The 22,085-nt window shown below is 31.9% G+C and overlaps 1 protein-coding gene across 1 annotated transcript in view; it reads left to right on the top strand.

Moving 5' to 3' along the window:
- Positions 1–21,538, top strand: part of LOC118197109 (cell adhesion molecule 1-like) — a 266,910-nt gene extending 245,372 nt beyond the window's left edge. The window contains exons 6-8 of the mRNA XM_085818256.1: positions 4,818–4,951; positions 10,404–10,638; positions 16,059–21,538. Of these exons, the coding sequence (XP_085674382.1) occupies positions 4,818–4,951; positions 10,404–10,638; positions 16,059–16,147 (458 nt within the window). The 3' untranslated portion in view covers positions 16,148–21,538. The remainder of the gene's footprint in view (positions 1–4,817; positions 4,952–10,403; positions 10,639–16,058) is intronic.
- The last annotated feature ends 547 nt before the right edge of the window (positions 21,539–22,085 follow it).

The raw sequence follows: 22,085 nt of genomic DNA, 5'->3' as shown, positions 1-22,085 counted from the left end.
GATGGTTTTCTGTTAATATTTTTTTTTTATATTGCTGACAAAAATAACTCCCAAATATTATCGCAGCTATCTCTTTTGTTTCCTCATGTTTCTTCTGTGCTGATGGTTTTCTGTTAATATTTTTTTTATATTGCTGACAAAAATAACTCCCAAATATTATCGCAGCTATCTCTTTTGTTTCCTCATGTTTCTTCTGTGCTGATGGTTTTCTGTTAATATTTTTTTTTATATTGCTGACAAAAATAACTCCCAAATATTATCGCAGCTATCTCTTTTGTTTCCTCATGTTTCTTCTGTGCTGATGGTTTTCTGTTAATATTTTTTTTTATATTGCTGACAAAAATAACTCCCAAATATTATCGCAGCTATCTCTTTTGTTTCCTCATGTTTCTTCTGTGCTGATGGTTTTCTGTTAATATTTTTTTTTAATTTGTCTGCAATAAAAAACTCAACTGTTTTTCTTCTGTAAGGTCCGGTTAATCCGATTTACCCATCCCCATTAACAGCGAGTTCACCGAGTATAGAAATATTAAAAGAAGAACATTGCTCTTTTTGTTCTGAAAATTGTTCTTTTTGTTTTGGATGCTAATTTAATATATGCAACCAAATGAAAATGACGTCCACATTTGTCGTCAGTAGATTTATCATTAATATGCTCAAAATCTGCAGCAAACAGAAATTAATATAATAACTCCAAATTTCCTGTTCTCAGTTATAAATGATTAATTATATGCAAAGATTAAATGCAGTTACATACCATACAGAATTCTAGTGCGTGAAGCGGCAGTAAAATAGTACACAGAATGACACAGCCACTTTTAATTGAAATAGGAATAGTTGTGTACTTCCTTTAGCACTGTATCTCAGTTAAATTTTTTAATCACATAATATTTACTGCAATTTTTGAAATAATGGTTCTTAATTATTTTATTTACATTTATAACATGTAAAGGTGTCTAACTGCTTAGCTGAACTACTTGTTGGGCATAACGGCTGTCTTTTAGAAGTTAACTCAACTGGTTGACACGTCGTTGCCTATTTTAATATTCACCGCGTACGCAAAAGGTAAACTCAAAAGTTTTACCTTTTGCGTACCTGGTGAATATTAAAAGTTAATGTAAAACTTCATTCCTCATGACAAGCACAGTACTAGAATAAAATTAATCCGGATTCTCCTTTTTACAGCTCTCGATTAATCTAGAATATATTAGCTAGAGTAATTTCAGCAAATTCTACGCACAGCCGCAACACTGTATGGGATGGACAGAAATAAGCATCTAACTTTCTGCTCTTCCTATGCGTGACGTCAGATGTTTTAAATATTAAAAGAAATATTAAAAGTTTTTCCAATTCTGATGGAGGATCTCGAGGCAAGTAGCAGCACAGTGGCCAGAATTCTACTCGAAACACCCGTTACGATTTCATCCTCATTTTAACTTGTGTCGTTTGTCTCAAAATTTTCATAAACCACTGGACTGAGCAAAAACGTAACGAAATAAGGTATAAAATGAAAGAAACTTAATGTTAAAACATTATTACAAATCGATTTTAGACACCTTTACCAGAAAGTTAGCTAACAATTTTATTTTAATAGAGCATTACCTAACAACTACACAGAGAGTGTTCACACATTTTTAGAACGAACTCGGAGCACTTTAATTGATATTTAAAATGTAAAGAGTATTTTTAAATGTTCCAACTGATAGCCTTTTTTCTGGGCTATAAGTGTGCATGGTGATTTCTATGATAGAAGGGCTTTTCTTAAAATTTCGAGAAGTAATGTTGTAGAGTCATTAGGTTAATTGGAAGCAGAAAAGATGAAAAATATGCAACCGCCTTCACCGGGAATCGAATCACGGACCTCTGGAATACCGGCCCAGCGTGCTACCGTTACACTACGAAGGCACGCTAGAAAAGTGGGAGAAATACCTTATATACTCCCCTTTTTAAAGGGCGACTAGGGTTTTAGGGGACCTAGTCGCCAAATCCTGGGTGTGGAGAATCATCATCCACAACCCTTTTAGTTCGGGCGCCACTTTTAGAGTCATTAGGTTAATTGGAAGCAGAAAAGATGAAAAATATGTAACCGCCTTCGCCGGGAATCTCTGACGGACCTCTGAAATACCGGCTCAGTGTGCAGGACCACTACACCACGAAGGCACGCCAAGAAGGTGGGAGAAATACATTATATACTCCCCCTTTTAAAGGTCGACTGGGGTTTTTAGGGAACCCAATCACCAAATCCTGGGTGAGGAGAACTATCATCCAACACCCTTTAAGTTCGGGCGCCACTGTAGAAACATCAGGTAAACTGGAAGCCAGAGGGATGAAAAATTAGCAACCGCCTTCGCCGGGAATCGAACCACGGACCTCTGGAATACCGGCCCAGCGTGCTACCGTTACACCACGAAGGCGCGCTAGGAAAGTGGGAGAAATACCTTATAATTCTTCCATTCTTCTTTCACCACTTTCCAGCATTCATCAAACGTGGTGGGTTTATGCTTAGAATGAGCTCTTTTCAAGGGACAAAAGAAATATAGTCTATTAGTGAAATGTCAAGAGACTTAACAAGTATACGTTGAAAGGTATATATGTAATAACCGTGTCCATCTTTATTTTTTCAAGTAAATACGGTGGTATCTTTCGAAGTATGACTTGCTGCTTTATCTTGAAGTTTCACTCTTATACAGTTACCGCGACAAAGAAATGAAATTTCTTCTGTAAATATCGAACGTAAGACGTTTTCTTCGTAGTACCTTGAGTTGAATTTAACAATTTTTTGGGCTATATACTCCCGAAACGCATTTCGCGTCAATCACCTTTTTCATATTGTTGTCACTAAATATTTTCGCCCTATATTATATTTAAAGAAATTAAATAAAGAATAATCTGCATGAATGTATTTATGTTTCTCGCATTGTGAAAAACAATGGTACCTAGAGCCATCAAATTTTGAACAACGTAGTCCTCCATCCGAATATGGGCACCTGAAAGCCCGAATTTGAAATTTCGAATTTGCTTTATTATCTATTTCATATTTTGAAAAGCTGTAACGAATTTTTGATTAAAAAATTCAACGATTTCAATTAGAGCATTGGCAACACTGTACGAAATAAAACCTTTTTATCTTCAGCAAGCGAGACTGTCTATTAGGATTTCTAAAAATATTGCTGTTTTTAAATGTGTTTAACACAAATGCTCTCGAAATGTGTATGTGCACGTAAATGAAGAAAGCGTTCCTTTAGGCTGTATTACGCCCATTTCTTTTTTTTTTTTTTTTTTTCTTGTTTTACATATAAAGATAATCCTGCAATAATGATAATAATGATTAGTGAAACAATAATGATTAGTGAAACAATAATGATTAGTGATTACTAAAATTTCCTTTTCACTGACGGAACCAGGTTTGAACAGTTTTTTTCTCTTAGTTTCCGATAACGAATAGATCTTTCTTTCTTTATCTTTACGCGGGGGTTCTATATATTATTTTGCGAGTGAGGCAAATGCCTGGGTAAAAGCTGGTGAGCATTATTCATTTTAGCATTTTTCAACTAAAATCTTGGTTTATTATTTTTATTTGTTTCTGCTACATTTGTATTAAAAGTCTCTGCAATTAAGCTGTGTGTCGACAGATTTTCCCTTGTTACCAACGATTTAATTATAGAAACATTTGAAACGGTGGTGTGCGCCGATAACATAGCGGGGGAAACGTCGCGGAGAAAACAACGCAAGGCGAAAACGTCGTGCTACAAAACATCGTGGGAGAAAACATCGCAGTTTCTAAAACATCGTAGTTTTTTCAGGTTTTAATAATTGCAAATGGTTATTCCCATAATGATTTGGGAGTGCATGATGTAAAGAAGGATAATTTTTACTTTCAGATTTTTATTATTAACTAATAAATTTTTGCTGAAAAAGTAAGAAGGAAACTTAAGCATAGAAAATCCAATGCAATTTATAGATTACACTTTTCATGAAATATTACCAGTAAAAACTGTATAAAAATGATTTATTAATGGCCTTTGTTAGTTAACTATGTCGGTTTAAAATTCTATTAAGTGCTATAAGTTGCATTAATTTTCTATGTTTAAGCTTTCTTCCTATTTTCTCAGCAAAAATTTATTAAGTAACAAAAAATATGAAAGTAAAAATTATCTTTCTTTCTATCTTGCGCTCACAAATCATTATGGGAATATCCATTTACAATTATTAAAACTTGAAAAATCATTTCTGCGATGTTATCGTCATTCGATGATTTGTAGATACTTTATTTTTACCACGATATTTTCAACGACGATGTTTTTAAACTGCGAAGTTTTTGAACCGCTTTATTTTCGACGACGATGTTTTGTACCACGATGTTTTAAAACTGGGATGTTTTCTCTTTGCGATGTTTTTCTTTCATGATGTTTTGTAGCATGACATTTTCGCCTTGCGTTGTTTTCTCCGAGACGTTTTCGACCGCAATGTTTTCGGCTGTAACCGAAACAGTACATACATATTTTGAGTATCTATTTGAAGCCTTTATTCCATGTAAGAGTTGAAGGTTTTTCCCTTTTAGATTAGGGAAGTTGCTTATTTTAATTTAAATAAAAGTTAAGAAATGAAGTATGCATTCTTACGTCAAAATATGAAAATCACAAACCTCTCCTGCTTTTAACTATTGGTGAAAAGTGACATCATTTAATTCATACAATAAAAGGTATCTTATGCATTTAATTTAATATGAACAATTAAGCATTTAGTTTTAAAAATTCATTTAGTAAACTTGATTCTAAAATGCCTTTGTTTTGCAACGCAAAATGGGTTGCGAATAGGTGCTCATAAAGATGGTCCAATTATTAAAGGAGGAAAAAGCAACTATGATATCGGTGATATTGTTGACATCAATTGTACAGCATCCAAATCACAACCTCCAGCAGAGCTACATTGGTACATTAACGACAAAGAGGTAAGTAATTATTTTAAAACTAATTTGAACCGTAGAAGGAAATTCCGGTAAAATAGAAAGCATAATAAAATAAAAGCTAAATTTTTAGGTACACGTCAGGAACGAATGAATAGAAAACCTCAAAACAGTCTCCAGACAGTGTCTCAGGCAATTTATATATACATTACAATATGCCGAAAGTGATATGTTGAAACAGAAGTATTACGTTAGAACTTGTAACAAATTGATTAATTGGGAAAGTCATTATTGTCCCTCTTACAAAGAAGTTCTTTTGCTTTATTGTGAGATTCTTGAAGTAATCCCGAAATATTTCATATTTAAAAACCGATTCTTTATGATAAAATCTTTAAAAAAATATTTTAAAAAGAAATCGCTATTTTCAAGAAAACTTTACTCAGGGTTATTTTGGGAAAAAAAAACTTTATAATAAATTTATTTAATCATGCTTAGATTTTAATTAAAGTGCATTTTCTCCAGACTTTTTTACTATAATATTCTACTGAACTTTCTTCCATTTTACTTAGAGGCATATATACTCTTAAAATACAAGGTGTGATACACACAAAAAAAAAAAAAAAAAAAGAGAGAGAAAAAAACGAAACTGGTCCAATAAACCACTGCATTTTCAGAATCAGTTTTCCGTAACGTTATCACCTCCAGAGTAGTTCCTTTCAGCATTCACACACTTCTGCATTCGGTGCTGCCACTGTTGGTAGCAATTCTGAAACGAGGTTTTTGGAAGGCCCTTCAGGAGATTCTCCGTTTTTGCCTGAACCTCTTCAGCTGAGATAAAATGGGTTCCCTTTAAGTAATATTTAACTTAAGGAAATAAAAAAGTCGCATGGAGCCAAATCAGGTGAATAAAAAGGATGTCCTATCACAGTAATGTTTTTGCTGGTCAGAAACTGCTTGACAGATAGATTCGTGTGAGCGGGTGCATTGTCCTGATGCAACAGTCATCCATCACTCCACAACTATGACCTTTGTTTTCCTAATAATTTCACGAAGTCTTTTAATACTTCAATGTAGTAGTATTGATTGATTAACAGTTTGACGACAGGGAACCCATTCAGTCACAATGAACGCCTAAGGTGGCGCCCAGCACGTTCATCATCTTCCACACTGTCCCTTCCCCCTAATACCTGCTTATACCATTCAAACACACGTGCGTGTGACAAAGTTTCATCTCCAAAAGCCTCGATTAACATTTGAAATGTTTCCTCTGTGGCTGATTTCTTAAGTTTCACAAGAAACTTGATGTTGATTCGCTGTTCAAATTTTACAAGTAGGCATTTTCTCGGCAGACTGCAGTTGCACGTGTTCTCTCAATGACGCAGTACTCTCTACTGGCGTTGTCAGTTAAGTCGAAACTGGCCGCATGGATAGAGGAGGTGTGTGGCATGACGTCACCAAAACGGTTGTTACCAACTCCACTGTGTTTTCAAGCCACAGATTTAGTCTCGTTTGTTTGTTTGTTTGTTTGTTTGTGTGTGTGTGTGTGTGTGTGTCACACTTCGTAAATACACAAATCGGCAAACTAAACAAATACATAAAATTAAATTGGAAAAGCTACTTTTAGAAAGGAAAGAAAATGTCTTAAATTTTTCTTCCTATTGAAGATTAAAATACTATGAAGTATAATTAGAAGCAACTATTTTTTTATGAAAAACATTGAATAAAAAGCTTTGACTTATACCCCTCAAATTCCGCAATGTAATATCAAATTAAACTTTGATCTGGTTCTGAAAATAAGGATAGCTAATCATAAAATATATCCGGCACTGAAACGTCAAAATGAACTGACGATAATCATTTTAACTGATTGATTTATGATCCGTATTTGAAGACTCTATAATGTGATTTTCCCCATAAAGATCAGGAACGTTTTTTTCATTATTGAGGAATACTTCATTTCAAAATCTTATTCGTTTTTCAGAACTAAAAAAGAAATTTTTCAATAATAGTGACTTACATTGCATTAATTCAGGGCAATTATGTTCGCGTTATCTCTGTTTATAGAAATTTATCGATTTTTTTAAGAATATGCAAAGACTTTTATTTAGCAGACTTCAATTTAAAACACATTTTCATGACCAGTACTTCAACATTTAGGTGCTTTATATTGATATGTGAAAGACATAGGATATATGTTTTGAAATATGTTATTATATAATATATCAATATAATATTATTATATAATTGTATAATAAGTGCTTATTATACAACTTAATGATACAGTAGCTACAGCATTGCAAAATTTTATGAAAATAAAAAAAAATTCCAATAAAACTGTTACACCCGGACCAATTATGTAATTTAGTTAGCTGTGTTGAATTATTACATTTAAAGTACTTATTAATTTCCAGAATTTAATTTTTAGTCATTTTATTACTGTTTGTTAAGTTAATGCGTATTTAATTTTCGTTTCCTTCAATGGGCTGCATTATTTTTTAACTAGCTATAATATCTTATCAATAATTTAAAATCCATTATTTATAGTTTTAAACTTTCGTAGCATAAAGCTATTAGACAGAAGCTTATTCAGACTCTGGAAGTATCAGATAAGCTCTACCTTAAGGCTTTTGCTCTAAGTAACCTTTTAATTTTGAAAGTGGGACAGAAGTTTTAACGTGCGGAACTAGAAAGTAATAATATAAAGCATAGCTTTTGAATTCTAGAATGTATGGGTATTAAGAACAATATTAGCTTCATAAACACAATTCCCTTTTAATGCGTGCATTTTAGATTCTTTAAAAATATATTAATGAAGCTTTTATATTACAAATGAGTGCATTATAAATATATTTAGAATTTAAAAAGATATGCAAAATTCGAAAAGATTTTTAAAAAAATGAATTCCACTAAATAAAGTTTGATATTTTATTGCTATGATAAAAGACTTTTGTTTTCATAATTCCAAACGATGAACGTGATATGTAGTAAACTAAAATATTCCATCAACAACTCATTTAAATGAATTTCAAAAATTATTTTATATACTATGTTCGGGACTTCCGCGGATACATTCTTTATTTTAAATATAAAACCTTATCAGTCAATTTGGCGCATTCTTTAATTGATATACTTCCAGAGTTTCCCATGTGATCGCACAAATCACTTTCAGGAACATTATATCTTTCAAGAACTCTTGGTAGTGTACACCAAAAAGATATTTTACCATTGGGTTCGTCGGTAACATGGTAAAGCGAATCTCCCCCAAACACAAGTTTTCTTTTGGAGGGAAAAGCCCCAGGAAGAAAGTAATTTTTTTCATTGAAATTCAGTATTAGTAATCACTTGTAATGAAATGATTAAAACTCAGCAATAGCACTCTGAATTTGAAAATCAGGTAACTGGTGAAAATCCCTCCGAGAGTGATGCTTGCTTGTAAACGTCAAGGTTGGTTAGGTAAAGTTAGTTATAAATGCAGGACCATCTATTATTTACCCTGTGTAAGTAGGTATAGGCCCCTTACACTAGCTATCCAGAGTTGTAACGCCTTCCTGCGGTCCACGATACCATTCTGGTGCTGAGGTGCTGCTGTCTGCATAATGTTTGGGTGGGATCACTCTACGGAGAGTTCTAGACTCTTTGATGAAAGAATATCCATTATTTGGGTTATGCGCTTCCTCATATGGCTATGACTGATCTCCATTTGACGTACGGAATCACATCTTGTTCTAATGTTGGTCTTCTCAGGTGCAGAACTGTTATTGTGATGCATGTGAATGTGTAATGCTCTGATCATTTCTCTCCCCACATACGTATAGATCTGAATGTGCGAGATTCCTCTTGAAGAAATATGTGGGGAAGGGACAGTGACCTGAGATCGGCAATATTGTTTGTATACTGACAACGTTTGTGATGGAGTTTATTCTTGCATATAGGTCGTATGTACGCTTGTACTATTCGGCGGAATCCAACCAGGGCTGCCATACTTTTTAAATGTACTTTTGAGTTGCATTATGAAGTGGGAGTTTGGCCATGGAACGGTTAGTTTCGTTGCATTTATACCTTTAGCTGCTGCTTTTGTTAGGACGTCCACTTCCTCACTGCCCTTACTGCCAACGTTGATCCATAATATTATGAAATGCGAATTAGTTATGTTAGAAGCAGTACTGAGGATTTTCTGAATTATTGGAGATCTATTCGTTGGGGAGACTACTGCTTACATGGCACATAAGCTATCAGTAAAAGGATAGGAGGTGTAAAGGAGTGGTGAATACTGTATTTGATGTTTTCTAATATTGCAATATTGCTATTACTTCTGTTTGGAAAACACAATTTTCTATATTTAGTTGAATGTTTTCTCTTCTGTTGACTGGCTATTAAGGTATACTTTTAGCGCACATCCCTTTTCACATTCTAGGCCCCAGCCATCTGCGTAAATTTGTGGAAATTGTACATGAATGCTCTTTTTTGATCCAGAGATGTATATTGTTCTTTCACTACAGGATGTCGCTCAAACGGTTGTGAGGGAGTTGAGTTGCATTCTGCTTTGAATTCTTTTCAATTTATTGGTGCAGCTCTTTTTTAAGGGGCAGTGCAGCTGCTCTTATATACTTTCTTTCTGCTGCTATGAAGAGAAGGGAAATTTTAGCAATCTGGCACAATGGAACTTTCAATTTGTCCTATATCCTCTAGTGCAATTAAGAAGAAAAGGGTCTTTGTGTAATTGTGACAAAAAGGCCTCTAGTGTAATTGAGAAGAAAACGTTAAGGTTTAAATATTCAGCTTGGGATTGCCGCCTTGAACGGGCAACATACAACGGCATTGAAGAGATATTGCCGAACAGCCGAAAACGTTAAGGTAAGGAATTATAACTAATCTCATTCTGCGATGCATTCGGCCAGGCATTTTCTGCGAGATTTTGGGGTGCCCGAACCTGGTGGCCTAACGGTTCTCATACATGACGCCTCGGAGACAGTCCAAAGATACGGGAGCCGTAGGGGGCTATCTTTTGTTGGAAAGTAGCTTCAGGATGGGGTGCCATGAAAGGTAACGAAAACGGCAGCAGAATGTCATCAACATACAATACATTGAGTACAAATACGCATCGTCGCCAGAGTGTCTTAGCAATTACTGGTTTGAACATTCAATGTGCAATCCTATGGTCTTAAATTTTTAATCATGTTATTACCTTGTACGAAATTTACACACATTTAATTTCAATAAAAAGAGCCACTTTCTTCATGGTGCTTCTTTTTTTTAACGAGGCCATGCATATGTCTATCGCAGGACAGGGTTGTCCACCCAGTCACTCCAGGTTCGGATCTTCAAATTAATGGGTAATTTATTAATATGAAGTTTTAAAATTTATTTCATTCTTTTAGCAATTTTATAGTATTTAATTTATTTAATAGAAATTTTTAACATATATAATTTCATATAATACGTGTTTAGCATTTGCCCTTTCCACTTAATTTTTCTTTATCTACTTGATAAACGATAGGCTAAGCCAAAGTACTTGATACCACGTGAACCTATTACATACACGGATGGTATGATATCTACAGTCCTCGGCCTACAATTCCAGGTCAAGCACAGGCACTTTCAGAGAAATGAAATGCGGTTGCGGTGTACTGCCACTCTCTCTGAAGTGAAGAAAATGACAAGCGAACCTCTAGAGGCCGAAATATCCGAGCAACAGATGTCGGATCTCCATGTTGACTTCAACACAGGGGCAGGTAAACACTTTCATAGATTTCAGATAATATTCAGTTATGGCGTATTGATACGATCTTAAAGATTGATATATGATTTGTATTTTTTGACTTACTTGGAAAAATTATAAGTTTTCAATTTTAATAACCAGTGTTATCACATCTCATTTCTGTAAACGTTTCCTATAACTTTTATTAACCGTTAAGATTGCCAGATTCCAGATGAGAAGAAAAAGGTATCTAGCGATGGTACAAGCGTTACCTGCTCTTTATGGCAGAACGCGTAAGAATGAGTCATACAAGGAGAGAAATTTCTACTTTTTTTTCGATCGAATCTATCTTATATTTATTAGCTTACCTTAATTATACATCATGAATTTTGATTTGAGCACATGGAGTCCTCAATTCAATGTATTAAATCTCTTTTTCACCCTTTTTAACACGCTGACGTATTTAAAATAAATTTCCGGCTGCAGATTAGAGCAGAAACGTTTCTCATAACAATAAATGGTTATATTAATTAATTGAGCTTTTTAAGTTTACTAATTACTAAGCTCAAATAGGTATCAGTGCTATTTCAGTGAAACTTTGTCTTTTATGCATTTCTAAATCGCTTTAAGCAAGGTTTTATGATAGATATTTACTAGTGCGGGATACATCTGTCAGTGAGAATCTTAGGCACTGTTTATTTAGTTCATTACTACTTATTAATAGCAGAAGCAAGTTACTTCTACGCCTAATTAAATCACTCCTTCATGTATATGCGCGTTACGTTTTAAACTAAATACTCATTTCAAACGTTCAGTCCTTTACCAATACTCTTTTAGTGATATTAAGAAAATGCGCCGTAGATTAAAATGTTGATTTGATTCCATAATCTGTTTCTCCTGTAGAAATAATCTGTTCACCCCCGTACTCCTAGTAACTAATAATGAGCTAAGTACACTGCGCTTCAGATATTTAGACCAGCCCCCAATTCTGTAACAATCGAAAACCGAGTACATGAAACTTACTACGGTATAAATTGCTTGGGAATGAGAAAGGGAGAATCAAAACGTAGAGAATAAATCCAATTTGAAAGTTCTATATACATTTTTGCCTTAAAGATAAGATTAAACGAAATTAAATAATAAATAAATAATGTTAAATAAAGATTAAACAGAAGTGGATCGGTTATTTTATTGTAGAGCATAACTCACATTTTGGGCAACAATCAGCAATAAAGTTAACAAAAGAAATTAACTCATGATGTTAATCAACAACTTCCCTGTACACCATGTTTCGGATAAAAATATTGTTCAACTTATCTAAACTTTAATAATAATGCTTAATACGTAATAATAAATTGCGTCAAATTTACAGCTAAAGAATTCACTTCAAATTTACAGCTAAAGAATGAATGATTGGATAAGCGCACCGCATGCAAGATAGGGAAAAATTTGGCCGCTCTTTTATGTTGCTAGAGGACGGACCGGAAGAAATTTTATTCTTTGACCTTGTAAGATCAGCTGTCCACGATACACATTTTTTCTTCGCCTTTTCTGATATAAGATAGTGTTTTGCTACTCAAATCTTATTCTATTATGCGGTCCATTGCTGAGCGAGCAGATAAGAAAGTTGAAAACAGTGATAGTTTAACCTGAGGTTTAAGGACTGCAGACGACCTGCCTGCAATGGGTATCTAGCGAAGGTACAAGTAATAATGTATTTTCCTTAGAAAATCGTTCACAAACTTATCGCTCCAATTAAGCATAGAGTTGTTGCGTTCTTTGTCTTTATCTGTTAAATTTACTTTTCATTCATGTGTGGATTTATGTTATCGACTCGCTTGAATTGCTTTCTGCATTAGCTTGATTATTGACGTTATCAAATTGAATTAGATTTATTTACCTCTTATAATTTAATTATACTTTCTACATTTTCTGATATTTTTAGTAAACATTTTAATTTGATATTGTTAGTTAGCCTTAGGTACTTTAAACGTACTTGTATTAAGAAATTTAGAAACGTACCTCCTACACTTCAAATACAGTTGACGAATTTATTATGATTTCCTAAATAGAAATATAATAAATGTGAAAATATTTTCTAATAACATTTGAATTTAGGTATTTTTATTTTATCCCGTTAATCGTTAAAGATGGCTACCCTTGAAACGTGGAAGTTTGGGAAGATTTTGTCAAAGTTGAGCCTATTGTCCCTGCAGAATTCTCAAAAAATGGTTGCCCTTTATTGATGAACGAAATACGTATTCGATCCTCTTTGAAGAAAAAAAAAAAAACATTTGTCGATTTCTACTATTTTGTTAGGTCTTTTTATTTTACGAAAGCTCTATTTAGAACATTATGTGCACAAATTTTCCGCAGACAATCCTTTTAATATGTTACTGTTTTGTTGTCCATATTCAGCGGATATATCGTGCGCATTAAGGCACATCTCTTTTGCTGGTAGATCTCGTAACTTTGGAAATAATCCGCTATATGTTATTTTAGACAGATTATTACTTGCAACCCTGTAGAAGTCAAGTTTCAGATTCTAAAAAAAATTTGACGATGGTAGAAATCATTGGGTATATCACACGAATGTATTTTAAGATAAAGTTTCATTTTAGAGTCCAAAGAACTATTAGACAAACTTTGGTAATGGAATGTACAAACTAGGATTTACCTAACACAGCACAGTAGTATATTGGTAATGCATCTTTGGTAGACTTTTAACACAGCGCAGATCACCAAACAAAATGTGCTAGCTAGTAATCATCTTCATTCTATTCTTGTCACATGCATTTTTATTTTCTTTTGCAGTTTTGTTTTGTGCATCGTATTATGGGCTTATGATCCTAACCTCTTTTTTGATAGTGAATGGGCTGCCAACTGCAATGCCAGGTCCACAATACTTACTTGAGATATTTTGTCTCAAGCATACATTGATAAATATTTTATCTACTCTGCAATATGAAGCTGTTTAGCCTACTAAATTATTTGTTGGGAGATACGACATCGTGAATAAATTAAAACTGCATAGTTTGAGTTATTTCTTGAGAATGCATAGTAATTCACAGTAGTGTGCATTTTAGCGTTCATATTCACAGACACGTTTATACGAATTCTGAGCATGTTCAAGTAGAACAGGCTGTATGCGTAGATGACAAAGGCAAACGCTTAGGGTAAAGATTTTGCAGGATGGCAACTAAATTATTTTCAAAAGCAGCAAATAAATAAAAGCATATTTCAGCCTACAATGTTCCAGCCTTTGTGAAAATTTCGTTAACATTACTTTGCTGACAGCAAGAAAAATACAGCGCATTACACCTATTTATACAGCAAATGTTATATTCGTGTACTCTATCACCCTCAGCTTTACTACTTTCATTTCTTAGTAAAAGGGGTTTTTGCTGAATCCTGATTTAAACATTTACGATATATTCCCCTTTTCCCAAAACGCTTTATTAGCACAATTTTATCTCCTGCAGTTAAAATCACCAAGTTATGAATTTTTTTAAATTAAGCAAAGAACAAATAGGCTAAATAGCATTCATTAAAACGTCAACTTGATTTTCATCGATGAAAACGAATGTGTGCTTCAGTCCGCCTATCAAGTTTCGAAATTTCTACTCCGCTTAAAAATATCTTAAGCACTTAATTAATGAGATAATTATACTGGTATCACTTTCAAACCAAACGAAATTAAAATCGATCTCTATGTGTCTGATAAAGAATGCAAGAGTGTTAATTGATTCAAGCTCTTCTTTATTGGTAAATTAGATTAAACTTAGTACTAAGTATCAGTTTAATATCATCTGTAAATTACGTTGCTTACCTTGAAATCCGAGCTTACGGCTTTAGAAGTAGTTATTAAATTTGCGATAAGACGGGAGTTTATTTAATCACCTTAATTAAACATGGGGTAGCTTCAAAGAACAAGATCAAAGAACACTTTAGAATGTTAATATTCACATAATGAATAGAAGTTAACCAATTTGTCTTTAATAAGATCGTGTAAGAAAGCAGAACAGTTTTCTGGATGTAAATTGTAACAAAGAAATTTTTAAAAAGGGTAACATTTGAATGCAAGTATTGAATATTCACTTAAAAATGTTTAAAAGAATATTTCTGACAAAACTTTATTGGCCAACACTTGTAACTGACAGAAAATGGCAACAACGTCTTATGCCCCATTTTGTATGATGAAATATCTAGTAGATTGCAAGATGAAAAATTTAAAGTCCTTATAGCCATTCTAGAAAATCTTCTGTCAATGACAGTCAATTTCCAACAAATAAGTTCTAAAAGAAAAATGATTCTGAAGACTTAAGAGCACAATAGATGTAAGAATAAAAATAAGCCATTTTTACTTCCTTGTACGAAGTAAAAAGGAAGTATTGTAATCGCGAAAAGTTTCAGGCAGCATATTTCAACGAAAATATCCATTTTGTCCGCTATCGAATGCAATTTAACGATGTTTTTGCGTGATACCTGTACATAAGGACAGAATAAAAGACTCTTTTCCTTCAAAAAAAATATAAAACTGCTTTAAAATGAATTCTGAAGAGAATTATTCGTGGCGTCTGTACGAACGTATGTACGTACGTATCTCGCATATCTCAAAAACGAGTAGCCTCAGAACGTTGAAATTTTGTATATAGGACTGCTATAATATGTAGATGTGCACCTCGAATTTTGGTTTAAATCGGCCGCACCAAACGTATATAAATATATTTATATATATCTCCAGTCTGTTACCCGGCTCAGTGATCTCAGTTTCTTTACTCTTATATGTTTGTACATTGTACATTTTTTGCTTTAAAAATGATTGAATTATGTTGTTCTTATCTTCCGGTTAAGCTTTTTATTCCTTTAGTAAATCTGTATGCAATATGTTTAGAATTATCATCAGTTTTAAAGTTGTTTAATTGCCGCTAAGCCTAATAATATTTTTGATGGCGGCCGTTGCTTGTTTACACTTGAAACAGCAGGATAGTGAATTTGTTTCCAATCTAGAGAAACTTAGCTTCGCAGCAACAAAGATAACGCCTTCATTTATTACTGCGAATTAAATCATGCTTAATCCTTTCTGGAATGTTTTTGAGGAAATAAGTGTTTAAGATTTACTTCGTAATTTTTAATACAGATATTTTGAGTTTTTATATATTTTTGCCTTGTCGCGAAGTGAGAACTGATTAAACTATTTAGCTTTCGAAAAGAATGCAGAAACTGAAATCTTTAAAATTGAATTTTTGTTTAAATTAAGATTTTAGGTTATTTAAGAATAAGGATTTCGTCTTCTAAGTTGGAAGTAAGTAAGTACATTTTTAATTTATTTAACGGAAAATAACGTTCAGAGGTATTAGACTGTTATCGAAATTTCAGAATGCAAAATGTTTAATAGTGATGTAGATTAAATTTCATAAATTTTGAATTAACATACTTTTCCTTTCATTTTAGTTTCCAGTGGAAGTTTATGGTGCTACACATCATTCAATCAGTTGTGGATTTCCTTCACTCTGACCTTGTTTTCACGAACAGCATTTTAAGTTTGCATTTTTACCGCACATGATGAAGCAAAAAATATTATGAAGAAGTGATATAGAGAAAGAAACAATCAAATGTTGTATCCCAGGAGTTCTTTGTGATTTAATTATGAACCTGGATTACATAATTTATGAAATTTATGACCGCTTGAAACATTACATCCTTGTTTTTTGTTTGTTTGTTTGTTTGTTTGCGATTTCAATGAGGAATTGAATATACGATTGTCATCGTTTTGAAGCATACTTAATGTGCTGACGACAGAATGACGTTCCTTTCACTTATGGCCAGTATCAGGTTTTCATAGTCAACAATATCTATTACAAAAATAATATTCTGAGGCATATTTCATGAATATGGATCGTATAGTTCAAAAGTTGAAAGTTGTACTCTCTGTCTTTGTAACACAACAGTTGAGTCTATGTGGCATGTATATACAGTGAAAAAAGAGGATAGATATTTATAGTTTCATTATCTCTAGAACCGAATATATTATTTTTAAAATGGGTAATCAAAACTGCTTTACCCTGTATTTTCCCTCCATTGGGATGGATTATTTGGATTAAGGCAAATTATCTGCCTAAGAAGAGAACTTCTAGGAGAACCTTTGTAAATGACGTTAGTCATGGGGAATGCCTCCAAACCGCTCATGCAGCCAGCCAAAACTTGACCCTCTAGCCAATTAGAACAGAGGCAATAAATAGCATCTCGAATTCGAAGAAATTCAGGCCTCTAACAAAAATGACGTATCCTTATTTCCCATGCAACAGAGGAAATTTTCCAACCCATAACTCTGTCAAATATCGCCGGCCCCTAGAATTATTCGCCTCGTTCAACCCCCAGAGAAAGAAACCGCAGCTGGCCGCAACTGACCTCTTCCTGGGAAACCCTCGCCCTTTCATCTGAATCACATCTTCAACTAAACTTAAAACAGCATTGCCGTAAACGAACGAAAAGTCTAAACAAAACTAAATATTAAAAACTTATTCTTGAATAGGAACAATACAAATTCATTATTCACAGTAAAATAATGTAATTACTAAGAATACCTTATGCACAGGAAAATAATATGTAATAATTGTACACAACAAAATAATACATAACATTATCCATAACAATCCTAAAGCATTCAGCACTGCATTTTCCAAGCCTGAGCACAGTTTAAACTGCGGCTTCGAACATTTAGATCCTCTGTGCTACTTTGAAATTTTACAGTTTATATTATTTTTAATTTTATTCATGTTATAATTTCTGTTTTTATTTTATTCAAATTGCAATCTTCAGGGTAAAAATAAGACATTAAAAGAAAAAAGACTTTGCATCTCTTGTTCAAGTGTTCTTCTCGCTGTTGCTAATGGTTATTCAAAGCCAAAGGCTCAGAACAGAAAACTTAATGTCTGTGGTCTTTTAGGAAAGACTAATGTGGATGGTTTAGCTTTTCACCAAAAATTTTATGAAATATATCTGCAACTTAAGCAGAATTTTGTAAAGATATAAAACTGCATTTGAAAAAACAGATTATGTTAGTGATTTAACCTTCAGATTAAATACTAACGTATTTTTAGTTATATCTGCGATTTATTAATTTTCAATAATTAATATTATGTTAACTTTTTATGATTTTGGACTTAAACTGTATGTATTGTGAAAAATAACTAATCTGTTACTTTGCTATCACATTTTATCTTCATTCTCTATAAGCGGAGAGTACAATTTTCGAGAAATATTTATTTTTTGTATATATTAATAAAGAACTAAGTGATGACTAAGAAGATTAATTTTTGTAAAAAAGACATCGCCATTGTATTTACTGATATTTTAATTATTTCATCCCACTCTTCACCCAACGAGGAAAAGAAAGATAATTGTTGGACATTGCTACGAGTTAAATAAAGCAAAATGTTTGTGCAAATTACAAATATTATATTATAAAAAAGATAATAAATTTATTGCACAGAGGCGAATGATTTTAATTTTGGATTTCTACGCCAATCTGTTTTAATTAGAATAGTAATTTATACGCATGTGTTAAAAAGTGATTTATTACGAAACATTGCATTCAATCAATTCTTATAAGTTTTGCGGATTTTTTTGTTTATGTTTAAGGATTTTTAAAGATTAGCTATAACCTTATTAAGACATAAAATTTCTCTTAATGGCGTTAAGCAGAAAACATGCTATGCTTAAAATAAAATAAAAATGTTTAAAATAAATATATTTATAAATTGTTTCGCTGAAATGAAATAGTACTTCTGCACTCTTGCATGTACAGTGCATGTAACTGTAAAGGCCAAGACTTTCACATGTTCAGTAGACAATACTTTTGTAATATCATAATAATCGGTTAAATTTTTATTAACACATTTTATTTACATAATTTTTATTAATTTAATTTTATTTATTAATTTAATTTTAATACTATTTTTATTAATATATTATTTTTAGTCCAAAGTGGCTTTTTCCCTGAAGGACTATTGTTTTTGTTTTGCAATTTTGCCTTGGAAACTTTAAAAGGCTGTATAACTTTTCAAATCGTTGCCACCAAATACTATCGCCCTATATTATATTTGAAGAAATTAAATAATGAAGAATCTGCATAAATGTATGTATGTTTCTCGCATTGTGATAAAACAACGGTACATAGAGCGATCCAATTTTGAATAACGTAATCCTACTGCGAATATAGGCATCTGAAAGCCCAAATTTGAAATTTGGGAATTTGTCTTATTATCTATTTCATACTTTGTAAACCTTTAACGAATTTTTTATTAACAAACTCAACGATTTAAAAGCGAGTAATGGCAACACTCTATGGGGGAAAACCTTTTATCTCCAGCGCGAGGAACTGAGTATTGAAATTTTAAAGATATGCTCATTTGAAAATAATTTTGCGACGTTGCTGTTGAATTGAATTCTATAGTTTAAGTGCAAAGAAAATGATATTTAATAAATAAAGGTAAACAACAAAACATTAAAAACATGCCCCTTTGGACACAATTTAAAATCTGAAACACTTCAGATTTTTTTGATAGTTTTTATAATCAATTCATCAATCAATTTGTATATATTCTGCGCATAAAATCTTACTGGTAATTGAATTACCGGTAACTGAAATGCTTATACATTAATTTTTCAAGCTGATTGGTTAAAATAAAATGAAATTCTCAAGAAATCTCACTCTAGTTAATGTATTATTATCAGTTCAAGAATATAAACACGTTTATTAAATTTATTCCTAAGCTGTAATTTCAGGAGTAAATTTTGTTTCTTCATTGTATAATATCTTGTTATTTTATTTTGTATTTTTAGTTTGACTAAAAGTACATCGCCTTTCTCTGGATATTCTCCAAATAAATTTTACGATTTCATTACATTATCGTTACAATAAATGTTGATTTATCAATACGTTTCAAAGCATATTGAGCAATACTTGAAACAAAAATATAAAATGAGAGTTGAAAGTAAATGTAATTTAACAATCTTGCAATTCAAACATATGAAACCAGTTTCAGTTTTATAAGAAACCTAAACTTATATCGAAATCCGTTCGCTATTTATTTATTTTTTTTATTTATCTTTCTTCTATTATCTGAAACAAAAAATGTAAGAATGGTAAAATAATTATATTAAGCGACCGTCGACTTTCATATAAGTAAAATTATTTCACAAAAGTGTATGACTTACATGTGAATTGTAATTTAAAACATATTTATTTTCAAAGAAAAACTATTTCTTATTGATATGAATTAAAGACGCTCAATCAAAGCAAATAAAATTTTTAATTTATTAAATATTTAATTAATAATAATTTAATAATTTTTAAATTTTTAATTTATTAATAATTATAATGGAATAATTGCTCAGTTGATAAATAATAAATTATGTCTTTTTAAGTGTCAAGACATTAATTTATAAACAGCACCTATTAATCCGATTTTAAACATTAATTATTTTGATATTCTTACTGTGATTAAACCATATCATTCTTAAAAAATTATCTTTTCTTATTTTTGATAAAAGAATTAAGTATATTTGAATAGTGAATTAGGTTTAGTTTTTAGTTCATCACATAGCTGAACACTTTTAAATTATTTAAATTAAATTTATGAAAATAATTAAATAGTTTCAGAACTTTAAACAAATATTCCAATCATATCTCTTCCTCAAACAATAAAAAAAAACTATAAAAGGAAAATACCGCAACTTGTTTTAAGAATCTGGAACATCTAAGATTGCTGCAATACTCGCAGAAATGTAGTCATTCATGACACATTTGGCGGTGTATCGAATGATGTCAGCTAACACATAAATACTCAAAAAATTTCTTCCCAGAAAAAACAAAACACAAACAAATGTTAAATCAATTATTATATTAGAGAGCTTCAGAAATAAACATTTGTTTAGGTTTTAGAATATGTTCATATTCATCCCCCTCAAAATGTATTCGCAAACAAAATTCAATCTATGAAGGCCAGCAATTGCAAAACACCTTTTATCCCCAAAAGCACATAAGAAATGGCATCTGTTATTCAGGAATATACCACATTGTAACAGTTCTTCATTTTTAGGGTAAAATTTACCTTGACGTCTTTATGCTTTCTCAATACTTCGGAATTAAGCTTTATTTCACGTGTTTACGCAGTTATCAACGAAATGGGCTATTTTTCACATCTGTTGAAAAGCGAAATTTTGGCATCTAAGTATTTTACCACTTTCAATAGGTCTGTCTCGTATAACCGCAGTCTTATAGTTCATTAATAGTGTCATAAAAGCATTGCTAATATTCCTTTAGCTTAAAAGCTGAAACTATTTCTTTCTGTTCTTAAAAGCAATTAAAATCAGTTGAAAACGATTAATTCATTTCACTGAAATACAAAATCATGTAATCTAATTTATGGTGAATAGGTTTTGGTGAACTGGAAAAAAAAACTTGTCTCTGCTATGTATTCTGTATAAGCAAATGACGTATTCCATGAAGTGTTTATTTTAATAATGCTAATCATATTTTAAAATACTACTTTATCAAATCATTTTGACTTTTCTGAACCTGCTTACGAACTCAAGTTATTGCAAGCGAATGTATTACTTAACAGGTTTACTGATTTGACTGCCGATGATGAAACGTTCTACACACAAATGAGAAAGAACATATTTTTCATTCACTTTCATGACATTGTTACAGTTTCTTGTGACCCAAGTAAACAGAAATTTTAAAAAATTATTATAATGTACTTAATTTAAAATATTACTATTTTATTCAAAGAAGTTTATGAATCACAAACATTTGTTGAAAGCATATTTTCTTAAACATGTTGCTTTGTTTCTCATACAAATTTATAATTGTGATGAAATTCATATAATGATTTCTGTATTAAATAAAAATTTTCAAAATCCTGTATATGTTTCATTTTTTAGAAATTGTGAATTTTTCAGAGCTTCTGAGTTAAATATGGATGCCGTATACTATGAATTTTAGCAATACTCATGAATATGAATAAAATTTAACTAAGAAATATTTTTTATGGTAAAAATGTTAGTTGTTAAATTAGCACTGTAGACACCGCTTAATGTGATTGCGGTTAATGTTATTATTCGGATATCGTTATCTATTTGACCAAGTCACTGCTTTTCCTATACAAAAACGTGGAAAATATATCGCTTATTATAATCAACAGTTCAATCAAACTATTAAATAATAATTTTTTTAACTGAAATTCAGTTCAAAAGTCATTATGAAAATTTTTAGCTCACAGACAAATGTGGCTAAGTAAGGGATTAAGTCGCCAAATAGCTTCGTTCCGATTTTAGTAAATCATTTAAAATAAAGCGACAAAACAATCCTTAATTTTAGGTACAGTTTCAATACCTCTTTCGATTTTGAAGGCAATCAGACGCAGGTCCTTCTTCTTCAGAAGTAACCAACCATTATCTAAGCTAAAGTAT

This window comes from Stegodyphus dumicola, chromosome 6 (assembly GCF_044657685.1).
Source record: "Stegodyphus dumicola isolate Sdum_Otavi_A_Nest chromosome 6, ASM4465768v1".
Lineage (NCBI taxonomy): Eukaryota > Metazoa > Arthropoda > Arachnida > Araneae > Eresidae > Stegodyphus > Stegodyphus dumicola.
Note: the sequence above shows the minus strand (reverse complement) of the source record. Positions and strands in the feature narration are given on the sequence as shown.